At 49.7% G+C, this 12,230-nt stretch overlaps 1 protein-coding gene across 1 annotated transcript in view; it reads right to left on the bottom strand.

The window, feature by feature from the left end:
* The window catches only part of Fmnl2 (formin-like 2), a 151,195-nt gene that overhangs the window by 11,228 nt on the left and 127,737 nt on the right, over positions 1-12,230 (bottom strand). Inside the window, exons 16-23 of the mRNA XM_013517443.1 lie at positions 12,134-12,224; positions 7,211-7,335; positions 6,549-6,751; positions 5,221-5,455; positions 4,140-4,208; positions 3,970-4,050; positions 1,397-1,526; positions 215-378 (exon numbers count right to left, since the gene is read on the bottom strand). Of these exons, the coding sequence (XP_013372897.1) occupies positions 215-378; positions 1,397-1,526; positions 3,970-4,050; positions 4,140-4,208; positions 5,221-5,455; positions 6,549-6,751; positions 7,211-7,335; positions 12,134-12,224 (1,098 nt within the window). The remainder of the gene's footprint in view (positions 1-214; positions 379-1,396; positions 1,527-3,969; positions 4,051-4,139; positions 4,209-5,220; positions 5,456-6,548; positions 6,752-7,210; positions 7,336-12,133; positions 12,225-12,230) is intronic.

Genomic DNA, 12,230 nt, shown 5'->3' with positions numbered 1-12,230 from the left:
GGAGACAGGGTTAAGATGCGCTACACGTGCGCACGGATCCCCTCGGTGGACGTGACCAAGTACTGCACGCAGGGAGGGAGGGAGGGAGGGAGGGAGGACACAGTGAGCATGGCAAGGAGCTTCCAAGGAAAACACCAGAAAGGCACCCTGCAATAACCACTGACCACGTAAGAACCTGACTTCCGCGGGAGAGAAGCAGCACTTGCCCAGCTACCTGCGCGATCCTGGCGTCGTCCTGCAGCTTCTTCAGCTTCCCCTCGCTGTGCAGGAGGAAGTCCCTCAGCAGCACGTTGTGGTCGTGCATGGTGTACTCCCGCTTGGTCAAGTCCATGCCCCGCTGCAGCTCTTTGACGTCCAGCAGCACGTTCTCCAGAGAGACTGGCGCAGGGAAAGCAAAGTCTCAGGGACCATCCAGGGCCGGAGCCACAGTGCAGCTGGCTGCTAAGCCAGGCTCTGAGCCTCAGGTCTACCTGGAGCCCCCGGACCTAGTTCCCAGGCTTCAGAGCAAAGACCCTTTAACAGGAATAAAGCAGAAAGTACAGCTACTGGGCACTACAGTGAATTCTCCACACACACTAACTTGTCGCACTATGAACCCATTTTGCCAATGAAGAAAAGCAGCACAGGGAGATTCTGGACCCGCCCTGGGTTGCACAGCTGGTAGATGGCAGAGAAGGGAGCTCAGGCAACAGTGATGAAATCCAATCAGTGCTACACACAGCTATTCACTCCCTCCCAGGAAGCAGCCTGGGGCGGGCCCATCGGCTCAGAAATGTCTGTGACAAGCACAGGATCTTCCACTGTCTAGTCCCTTTAGACACCTGCATTTCTGGGACTTTCCAGCAGGGGGCGGCACTCTGTCTGCTGGATTTTAGTTGTACAGATTGCTGGGACACAGAGGAACCTTGGACAACTTTCCACTTTGCCCTGTCCCCCTGCAGAATGGCTCAGCGGGAATCTTCCCACCTGCAGCATGGCCACTGCCCATAGCAGACGCACCCCACGCCTCCCGAGGAAGCTGTCCAAAGCTCCGTACATCTGCCACAACCGAGCAAGTAGGATAGCAAAAAATCAAACCGGAAGGGTTTGGTGGGGGTAATTGAGATCTTCCTGTCTCATAAATGGCAACAGAACAAAAGGGCAGCGAATGGACGGGGAAGGCGCACAGTCGAGGGCCTGGATCTTCACAGCGAGCACGTGGAGATCCGCCGCGCCCGGCACAGCTGCGGCTGGGAGGGGCAGCGCTGTCGCCATGCACTCCAGCTCAGAGCTTCTGACTTCCGGGTCCTGCCCTTCACAGGGGTTCTGAGGGGTGTTTGCGTAAGCAGGGAACAGTCCTCTCACACATGAAAGCACTAAATATTGGAGAGGAGTACTAATAGCTGAAATCATGTACCTGCAGCAGCTTTTTCCACATAATGAAGCTCATTATAAAATAGGGACACTTGGTGATATTTTTCTTTTACAACATTTGATATATAGTGCAGCAGCGTCTGCTTCCGGTCTGTGGACTTTGTATCTAAGAGCTGAAAACAAAAGGAGGCCTGGGTTAGGTGCAAGAGTGAGGATGCATGTCCTGTTCACACAGGTCGAGTGACTGAAGAAGAGGTTACCTTTGTTCGGGCAGGAAAAAAATTTTAATACAGCGGAAGAAACCACAACCAGCGTGAAAGACACAACCCACAGAGTGGGAAAAATTTTTTGCCAGTTATTCCTCAGACAAAGGACTAATATCTAGAATATATAAAGAACTCAAAAAAATCAGACTTCTCCCATTTAAAGACCCAAAATGGGGCATCTGAGATGAACAGAGACTTCTCAGATGAAGAAATACAGACAGCAAATAAATATATGAAAAAATGTCCCACATCTCTGCTCATTCAAGGGATGCAAATTAAAACAATGCTGAGATTTCACCTCACCCCAGAAAGCATGGCTATCATCAAGAACTCAACCCATAACAAATGCTGGCAGGGCTGTGGGGAAAAAGGATCCCTTCTCTACAGCTGGTGGGAGTGTAGACTGGTGCAACCACTATGGAAATCAGATTCCTCAATCAACTAGGACTAGAGGTTCCACTGGACCAAGCTATTCTTCTTGATATCTTCCTGAAAGAATTAAAAGCACCATACCACAGTGATATATGCACACCCATGTTTAAGGTAGCACAGTTTGTAATAGCCAGATCTTGGAAACAGCCCAAATGCCCATCAACTGGTGAATGGATAAAGGTGTGGTTTTATATATTTAAAAAAAATACAATGGAGTACTACTCAGCCATAAAAAGGTTAAACTTGAGACATCTCTAGGTAAATAGATACACTTGGAGAACAACATCTGTGTTTTTGTTTTTTGTTTTTTGTTTTTGACAGAGAGGGTCTCACTATGCAGTTCAGGCTGGCCTTGAACTCACTTGCATAGCCCAGGCTGGCCTCAAACTCACAAAGATCCTCTTGCCTCAGCCTACAGAGTGCTGGGATTACAGGCATGCGCCACCACGCCCGGCTAGAGACTCTTAAGTAAAATAAACTGGACATACATGTATAAGTATCACATTGTTTCTCTGGTGTGAGAAACCAAAAGTGTAAGTAAGGGCCAAAATGTATAATAGATATTGTAAAATGGAAAGAAAATGTTCAAATGGGGAGGGGGACTAGGGAGGGAAAGAGGAAAGGAAAGAGAAAAGAAAAAATGTGAAAAGAAGGAAAAAATGAGAACAAAGCTTTTGTAAATAAGAAGAGGAAAAGGATTGAAGGGAGGGTAGGGAAATGGGAAATAAAAGAGAATCAAGATATATGACCTACAGGTTCAAATTCCCTATAACAAATTCCCTGTAACAAATGTGATTATTATGTGTATCTAAAATGTACCAATAAAGTTAATCAAAAAGTCAATTTAAAAAGCCCCTAAAAAAGGAAACAAAAAAAGTATCAAAAAAATTCCCTAATTCTATCCCGTCTATTAACCACTTCAAAGTCCAATTATTTAAATACAGGATGACCAAAAATTGAATATTTTTTCATTAATTTTGTTAACAGGAAATATAAAAACAATAATTCTATCAAATTTATTCACCAGAAGAATGGATTGGTTCAAACGACACCTGCCGACGCACGCGGGACGGCCCAGGAACACGCGCACCGCCCGAGGGACGCTCGGGTGAACGCTCGGGCGAGCACCTCACACCAGTTCCATCCCGTCTCTTCTCCTACACACTTTATTTAGCTGACATTAGACTGCACCTGTAATTTAGATTTTGCTTTCTCTTTTAAACACAAAATTATCCATTTCTCAAAAAAAAAACAAAAAAATTATCCATTTCTCTGAAAACACAAGTATTCTACCAGTATTTAGACAATAGCTCATTACTTTTGTTTGTGGGGCTGTTTTTTGGTTTTTTTGAGACAAGGTGTCGGTATGTACTTCAGGCAGGCCCTGAACTCAGCATGTACCCCAGACTGGCCTTGTACTCGCAGGTGATCTCCTGCCTCAGCCTCGGGAGTGCTGGGATTATAGGTGTGGGCCACCAGCATGGGCTAGGTCACCGTATTAACTATAGTTCCAACATAAGCATTTCCCGAAACACTGGGCTTCTAAATTACTAATTATTTGTAATCATAAATAAATACAACATTCACAATTCGGATACCTGAGGAAAAAGTCCTAGAAAGAAAAATACAGGGGAAAGGGTCTGAGTACTTCTAAGGTGTTAAATCCTTACAATCCAAGGGTGCTCCAGAAATTTACTCCAATTGCTCTAGAGAATCTTCAATAAAACTGCCCCCTGCACCCCAACGGCCCACTCTCCTGCTCCAGGACTTAATCTCTGCTGCTGTCGTTCGTCCACAGAGTTCTCCAATGCCTTTTTTTTTGAACCAGGAATCGAACTCATGACCTCAGGCTTGCCAGGCAAGCACTTATGCCGCTGAGCTATATCCCCGGCCCTCCAATGCCTTCCTGTTCACTCACCAGATCTAAACTCTGAAGTTTAAATCCATAAACAGCTCCTCGTTTACTGCTATTCATATAGTTTCCAAGAGCCAGGATGATCTGAAAGAGAGAGAAGCCCATCAGGACGGTGGCCCCCAGTGTGGAAGGCAGCTGACTCAGCTCTCCACGCACGGGAAGGTCTCGCTTACCTCCAGAATCTTCTTGAGTTTCTGGGACGACTTTATAGAGACAGATGCTGCTATAATTGCATGCAGTTGCTAGATTCCAATCAAAGGAAGGAAGAGGGGGAAAAAGACATGTTAAAAATGGAAACTAGTTAGAAACTAAAAAGCTAATTAAGAATAACAGGGCTGCATTCAGACCCTCTCTTAACGGAGAGAGGTGAGATTTTATCTTCCCGAGCATAATGAACTGATACCCAACCTCGCCTTAGGTAACCTCAGGGTCACATGCCAGCTCCTCTCTACACTCTCCGAGAGCCAGGAAGAGGAGCAGAGCCCGAGCCCATCGCAAACCACCACGGCTGAGGCAGGACTGAACAACCTCTTGGGCCGAGCTCAGTCACCTGGCCACAGTTCCTCACCCCATACAACACCACGTGTGCTTTCAACGGAGCTGCCGAAGAAAGCAGGGCCACGGAGGGGCAGGGACGGCGCCCTCCGGAGGTGCCGGGACCCGCGCCGGACACACACGTTCGATTACGCAGACTGCCGCTGACCTAGGCAGTAACCAACAAGCTGACTTAGAACTGCAAACAAACTGCAATGCTCAGCAGAGTAACAGCAGAAAGGGCAGGTGACGTGCTAATGCTTGTACATCAGCACCGCCTCCTACAACAAACTTCCAAGGGAACTGCCGAGCTCAACGCTTCCAGTGAAAGCATGCAGCCGTGCTCGCTGAATATAAGGGCCGGATTTCAGAAATAAAAGGCACGTTTTCAGTCAAGCCAACCCAGCCGGGGGACTACTGACTTCAGGCAGCATCCAAGCTCAAGAAAATGGTTTTCCTTGTCCTCTGTACAGAAGCATCTTTGGAAATACAGAGGACATCTGCACACAGAGAAAATGGCCTTTTCTTGGGAGAACAGCAAGGGAATAAGAAAATTCACAAGTTTTCAATTTACTTTGCAGACGCAATGTGAAAAGGATAGAGGAAATACAAATATAATCTAGGAGGTTCTCCGAAGCCATCTTTAGGGCCCATGACACTGACTGCGATTCCGGGAGCGATGTGTCTTTGGACCCCGCCCTGCCAGAGCCGGCCACTCACAGGAGTCAGCATCTGAACGCTCTCGGCGAAGTTCCCGATGAAGGCCATGATGGTCATCTTCTGCATGAGCCTCTCGACCTTGCTGAACTGCATCATGAACCTGTCTTCGTCCGACAGGTTCTCCAGGGGCTTCCTTTCCCGCTCATAGAGCCGCAGGACTTTCACCTCGTTCTCAGTGGGCAGGAACCTCATCAAGCACTCTACGAAGTCCACAGGCAGCGTCTTCAGGTCAAACCTGGGGGCAGTGTAAGTCGGTGTTAGAAAACCTGCGCTCCGACCACTCCCATCCCGCCCAGCGCAGCTGCTGCCCAGTCAACAAGACTGACTCCTACAGCCCTCCTGAGAGCCTCCGCCCCGGCACCAGGTCCTGACCACGCAGCGGGAACCTGACTGGCCCTTCGGGAAAACCTGTGCCCTACTGCAGCGGCACCCTTCGGTTTCCGGTGCTATTACCTTAGGGTTTGGGGACAGCTCCAGGGACATATATGAATTATGCCCCTGTCGGGAACTTGCTAAAAACCAGAATGCTTCTCAGGGTTCAATATACGGTCAGAATGAACAGTAGGAGGCGCTGTCCTATTAGATTATGAGCCTGGCCAAAGACAGCCTCAGAGCAAAGGATCTCTTAGGGGCACGAATTTCTGAATGCGTCTCTAACAAAATGCTAATTTACAAAAAGTACTTTTTAAAACATTTAATAACACCTTATTACCAGGTCCACAAAAACAGGAGAAAGATTCTTTTAATTGAGAAATAAAACCAATGCCTTCTTTGGAGATCAAGAATTTAAAAACAAAATGAACTTTGTTTAAAATGTCCTGGAAATACTAAGAGCAGCAGTATTCACATTCCTACTGTTACGAATTAAAATATGCATCTGTATCATATTTGCATCTGGCACTGAGCTACATCATTCCACAAATGCCATCAAATTTGTGTCCAATAAATCTGGATAAAATCCACATACTCCAGAGAGAACTGAAATTCCTCCTTTTTCTTAGTATCTGCCACTCTCTCAGCCCAACTTTCCTTTTATGTAAGCACTGCTGTACGGCTGTGTAAGAGAGCGAACAGGACAACAAATGATGTCACAGTCCAGATGTTATTCTTCCACAATGATTAATGACTCCTTCCAACACAGCCCTACAGCAGGAACGTGCAGTCCGCCTCTTTAGCGCCGGCATCTCATCCAATTCTGAAATGGCACACGTGTAACAAAGGGACTCTCTGAAGGATGAGTGTCATCTTACAGCTCACATCTCACCCCACTATTACACTATTTCTGCTATCTAACGGCAATATAATTCTCCAGAATTCCCTGCACTTACACATGAATAGCTTTACAGATCTCATCAGCGGTCTTTCCAGCTTTCCTTAAAGTTATGGCAAGATTCTTGGCCCTGTTTGCCTCTAGCAGTGTCACTTTGTTTGAGCCTTTCTGTGTCATCTTCTGCTTGCTTGAGGAAAGATCAATGGCAGGACCTTGGGCTTTGGTCTTGAATATCTCCTCAAATTCGTCCACGTTTAAATCCTAGGGTGGAGAGGGATGACATTACAAACTGTATTGCACTTAAAAACAGACCAAAGGGAATGTCCAAAGTACACTACTGATTCAACCAACCAAGGCAATCGCCGCCAATAATCAGCCGTGCAGACAGCTGCCATCCTAAACTATCTGCTAAACAAGGCAGCAAGTGAACTGAGTCCTTCACCGAAGTTGTAAAAAAGGCCCTCATGTCCTTTTACAAATGATGAGACCGTCAGACACATATTTTGTGGCACATGCTGAAGATCCCCAACACTCTTCCATCGTAACCTTCTAAACAGTTTTACATCTGCCTTATAAAACAGTGTCCACTTTTACTCTCTGAAGGTATAAATCTGTTTATTTGGTACTTAAAACACTGTTAGTGAAACCTAATGGAGCACCCACTTTGGCGCTGCTGCACAGATAGACTGACCACCCAGTTCGGAGCCCTGGGAACGATACCTCCAGAATCCGCTCGTCATCAATTTCATTGAAGACTGTGCCATTGATCTGATTGGGCTTTAGAGCAACCCAGTTAAACACCGGCATTCTGAACTTCGTCTTGATTGGCTTTTTAATTTTCACAGCTAAAGATACCGAAGAGAACGAGATTAAGATCCCTCTAAGACACCACAGCCCTCAAGAGCATCAGACGACAGTCCTTGCAGGTGACACTTTAACACTGGAGGAAGGCGGGCAAGAGGCACGCAGGCGGATCTCAGTAGACTATGTCCATACAGACTCGGCCAGAGCCACCGAGGTCCTCATCTGGTGCACTGACACACGTTCATGCTGAAAGCTCAGGGCCAGGGGTTTTGTTTGATTTTTATTCAGGCAACTGGATTGCTCCTTTATAGTTCCCGTACTGACACGACACTTACGACAAAACATTGGAGAGCAAAAACTTGTAACTAATGTTGAGGCAGCACAGACGCCAAATAGCATCAAATGTTGGTGGCCCAAATTCTTAATTTAGAGCACATTTACAAATAAACCTTAACAAATGATCGGCGATTGCAGACAGGGTCTGTCTAAATCACCAGGAAAGTGGCATCAAGAAAGTAACTGTTCAGCCAGGGCAACGCACTCCTGCAGGTGACTTCAAAAACAGAGATTATACTGGCTGCTAAGTACTTTCAAATAGACTAAGGGTCATGAATGTTCTTATCAGAGAGTGATAAAGATAGAAGGGGTGCTACGGAATCAAGAAGTTGGATTGCTTCTCAGGAATGCTCGCAGTCCCTGCTTCCTTCTTAGAAAGCAAGTGGTCCCCAAGAATCAGCTGTGTTCCCCTGGGAGGTGTCAATGAACCCACTGAAAACATCGGGAACCTGTTAACAGAGAGCGCCATGTCTCAGGAGCCTACAGGACCGCCAGCTCCTCTCACTTTCAGGAAGGGCTAACAAAGGTTACGTCATTTCAAATTCTCTGTGTTCTCACCCCATAAAGAAGTTGTTCCAAACCGTTTAGCTACCCACACTCACTTTCACCCGTCTGTACCACACGGCCCACTATTCGCCATCAGCAAGGGAGGGAGAAGAAACAGCCCTTCAGCTCGGAGCGAAATAAAAGCAACACCCACCTGCGTCCTGCCCGCCAGCCCGCCTCTGTGGAAGTTACTGAAACGCTAAGACAGATGGTGCCTCTCATTCCTCCAGAGTTACAGGCCAGAGAAACAGGAATGTCATCTGATAACGCCACACAAGAGCATGCAGGAACACAGCGAGACACAGCTGCTGCCATCCCCAGACCGAGTCAGGCTCCCGCCCAGTGCAGCCTTGCTGTGTCTGTGCTACGCAGGAAAAGCGACGTCCTTGCTGGGGCGAAGGAAGGGACCTGCCTAGTCCTGCCTGCCGCCTTGGCAATGCGCAGGACAGTGGGAGGGGGCGGCTGCGGGGGCCTCTCACGCGGCGGGACCCCGGCCGATGCCATCTGCATCCTGCCTCCCCTCCGCGGGCTCTGCAGGCTCAGGACTGACTGCAAGTTCTCCCCCGCAGCTATCCCTCCGCCGGGACACTAGGTGCGAACGCAGGCGGGAAAGCTCTCCTCGGGAAGAGTTCTCCTGACGGCGTGCGGGGCGGGAAGCACGGGAAGGCCGGTGGGCTGGCGGGGACACACACTGCACGCCCAGGCTCGGCTGGAGGGAGTCTCCACAGGGTGGCGCTCCACCGGAAAGCCAGGACCCCTCGGGGGCTCTGGGAAACGGCACCACGCAACTGTTTTCCCGGTTTCCTTAAAATAAATTTAAAATCCTTTTAGACGTGAAGCCTTAGATCCAAGTATGAAGAGTAAACAGAAAAAAAGCACATTCCTTCCTTCAAGGACAGGGACTACGGTCTCTGAACCCAGGGTGCCTGCCTGTACGCTGACCCCCTTCTGCAGGTCCCACGAAAACCTGGGCACGCCTGAGTAACAGCCAACACCCGACTGCACAGACAACACACTGTCAAAATGCGATGGAGCCAAGTGGGATGGAGTGGGAAGACGTCAAGGCACAACGTGACCACACGAACACACGGCAAATACTCAACACACTCGGTGAGGGGCAACCTACAGAAAAGCTTGATTGGCCCGTCTTTTGTGGAAGCAGAAAGAACAGAGAAAAAAATTAGATATGGTTAGAGTCAAGCGCCTCAGCGGTCCACGCACTCAGCAAAGAATTCCATGCTTCTTGGACACATTTCAGAAGGCAGCACAGAGCGAGAAGCTCACGTCCGTCAGGCCTGCCTTGAAGATCCACTTTACCTTTTTATTTTTTTAATCCTGTTTAGAAGGGGGAAAGAAAAAATGTATTTCATTGTACTGGTTCCAAATAGTCATAGTCAACCCTGGTGAAGAATCCCATAGGGCTTAAACAATTTCTCAACAGAAAACAACCAGCGAAGGTTCAAGGGCTCACTGACCAGTGAAGGTCCTCACTGACAGGACCCAAACACAACTTCCCAAGTCAACAGCCCAGGACACAGCTGCCAGGGTCCCTAGTGACCTACCCTGGGAAAAGAAGCCAGATCCACCTAGCACTGGTGTGAGGGAGAAGGCCTTTGCTTCAAATGCATATTTCACGCTACTAATATTTTCTTTATAAAGTACAAAAAAAAAGGCACCCCGTCTTCTAGAAATAAACTATGGGCATTTCCTCCTATCACAGAATATACTTGCTCTTTGCCCACTAGAGATAAGAGATTCTGTTACTTATGGATCCAGAACCCCATAACGTCATGGGACTCTGACTTCTCGAGGGTCATGGATCTATCAGCTCAGGCTTTTGATTCTTCTGGGAATTTTACTTGATTCCATGTGGCCTCTTGGGGCATGAGGGGTAGGGAAAGAAAAGGAAGGATGGGGAATGGGAAGGAAGGAGAAAGAAAGCATCTCATAAAACCAGCTTCCATCACTAAGTACCGAAAGCCAAATTAAGGACAAGTAGTACTGCCATTAAAGGCCTTGCAGAAAACTCCTGACCTAGCTGGAGATGTAGCTCAGCGGCACAGTGCCTGCCTGGCAAGCACAAGGTCATGGGTTCAATTCCCGGTACCAAATAAAAGGAAAGAAAATGCCTGATCTCAAGCTATCACAAGGATGTTGGAATTCTCACATCTTCTAAGACAAGACGTGTCTTATAATCATTTAATGGACACGTGTGGGACTACAGAAGAGGAGTTTTTTCAGCTCATCTACTATCTTCCAAATTGCATTCCACACCGCAGGGAAGACTCCAAACATGGCGAGCCTAAAGCCATCAGTTACCAGCCAAGCACGGATGTGACCCCTTCATCTTGGAGGCAGTCATGAGAATCAACAAGCTTTAGACGTTAAGTAGTCACAAGAACCCCGGTGGAAGAAAGAAAAAAAGCAATGAGCCGGACAGGACGCACCCTCAAGGAGGAAGCCCTAGCCTGCGGGCCTCAGCTTCCGGCACGCCGGTCCCCACCAGGGTGGCTCTGAGTCCTGAGTTGGAGCTCAGGTGAACGGAAGCAGATACGGAGGCACATGTTAGCTTCTGCGGGGGAGACAGGAAGCAGCTCCCCGCGAGGGCGCGGCGGGCACATCTCACCGTGCGCGCTCCTGGAGGGCCAGGAGGACAGCCGGCCAGGAGGACAGCCGGCCCACCAGGAGGACAGCCGGCCACGCACACCGCAGCTGCGGCTCCTGCGCTCGGGACGGAGGAGAGCCGGGGGCAGGGGGAGAGCTCCCAGGGCTCGTTAGGTTTGTTCATTCACATTCCACGACCAATGGTTCCACGACGACTCTCCTGCAACTTTTCTCTCAGAAGTAAGAAAAGTTCTCAAAGCAAGTGGAAGGCGGGAAGGCCTTGCAGGGCAGAAACTTACGATGAACATCACCTTAAAGAGGCCTTTTATTTGGGTCCTTGTCAGTTTTCCAGAAATCTGGGCAGAATGCATCTGTTCTGGGGAGCTTTCAGATGTGCTAAAGGGCGCCCGTCCCTAGGATGAGTCGGCCCGAGGGCGGGCTGGAACCGGAAGGGGTGCGGACCAGGACATCTCCACAGCTAAGTCGGTCCCTGCGACTCCAGGGCAAAAGCTCTGACAACCGCGGCCTCAGGGGTGCAGCCGCGTGCAAAGTAAGAGAGCCCGGAGAGACCGCAGCGGAGAGACAGCGCCCGAGACAAGCGCCGCGCCCCGCAATGCCCCTCGGCTGGGAAAGGGCTTCGAGCGTCACACCGAAGCGTGCAAGTCCGCTTCTGAGAGTGCAAAATAAGAACTTAGTATGGCAAGGGTTAGAGCAGCTCTCCCCCACTTGCGGCCTCCTTCTCACTTCGGGTGAGGCAGGGAGGCGCGTGGACTGTCTGGAAGGCCGTCACGGGGGGTTCCTGCCCTTGGCAGCGCGTCCACCTAAGCATCTGCTGCTGTCAGACGCTCACAAGGCGCGCCTGGAAGCCCGGGTCAATAACCACACACGAAGGTCCCTCCCCTGTCCTAGCCAGACGCACCGAGCGTCTGTGCCTACCTGGCACTCTGACCACACTGGTGTCGAGGAAGGCCACGGATAAAGGCCTTTGCTTTTCGGCAAGGTCCCTGGTGGGCCGTGCACCGCTCCCCAGGGTGGCTGCAAGCCACGCGCACTGCACACCCACCGACGGTACTGACTGGGACAGGAAGCCTGTCACTTCCCCTCTGCAGGTGGGGCCACGGCAAGGTGCAAGACGGGGGAGTGTCCAGAACCTCTCGGTGGTGGAGTGACCAGCGCAGCGGAGGACAGGGCTCGGACGCAATTTCCCTGTACCGCCTAAGTGCACAGGGTCCTCCCACGCTAAGAGGAGATGCGGCACGCGAAAGACCCGGCGCGTGGAAGAGGGGCTCTAACCCTGGAGACCGGAGAGAGGAGGACTGCTCACACGAGGACCTCGGTGTGCTGCGCTCTTACCTGCTAATCCTGAGTTGAAAACCACCGTGGGGGACGACATCCCGGGCAGCGGGGGTGCGGAGGGAGGGGGCGGAGGCAGAGGAGGAGCTGGCATGGT

Source organism: Chinchilla lanigera, unplaced genomic scaffold (assembly GCF_000276665.1).
Source record: "Chinchilla lanigera isolate Chin_1 unplaced genomic scaffold, ChiLan1.0 scaffold00039, whole genome shotgun sequence".
Taxonomy (NCBI): Eukaryota; Metazoa; Chordata; class Mammalia; order Rodentia; family Chinchillidae; genus Chinchilla; species Chinchilla lanigera.
The sequence above is the reverse complement of the archived record's forward strand: the minus strand, read 5'-3'. Positions and strand labels throughout refer to the sequence as shown.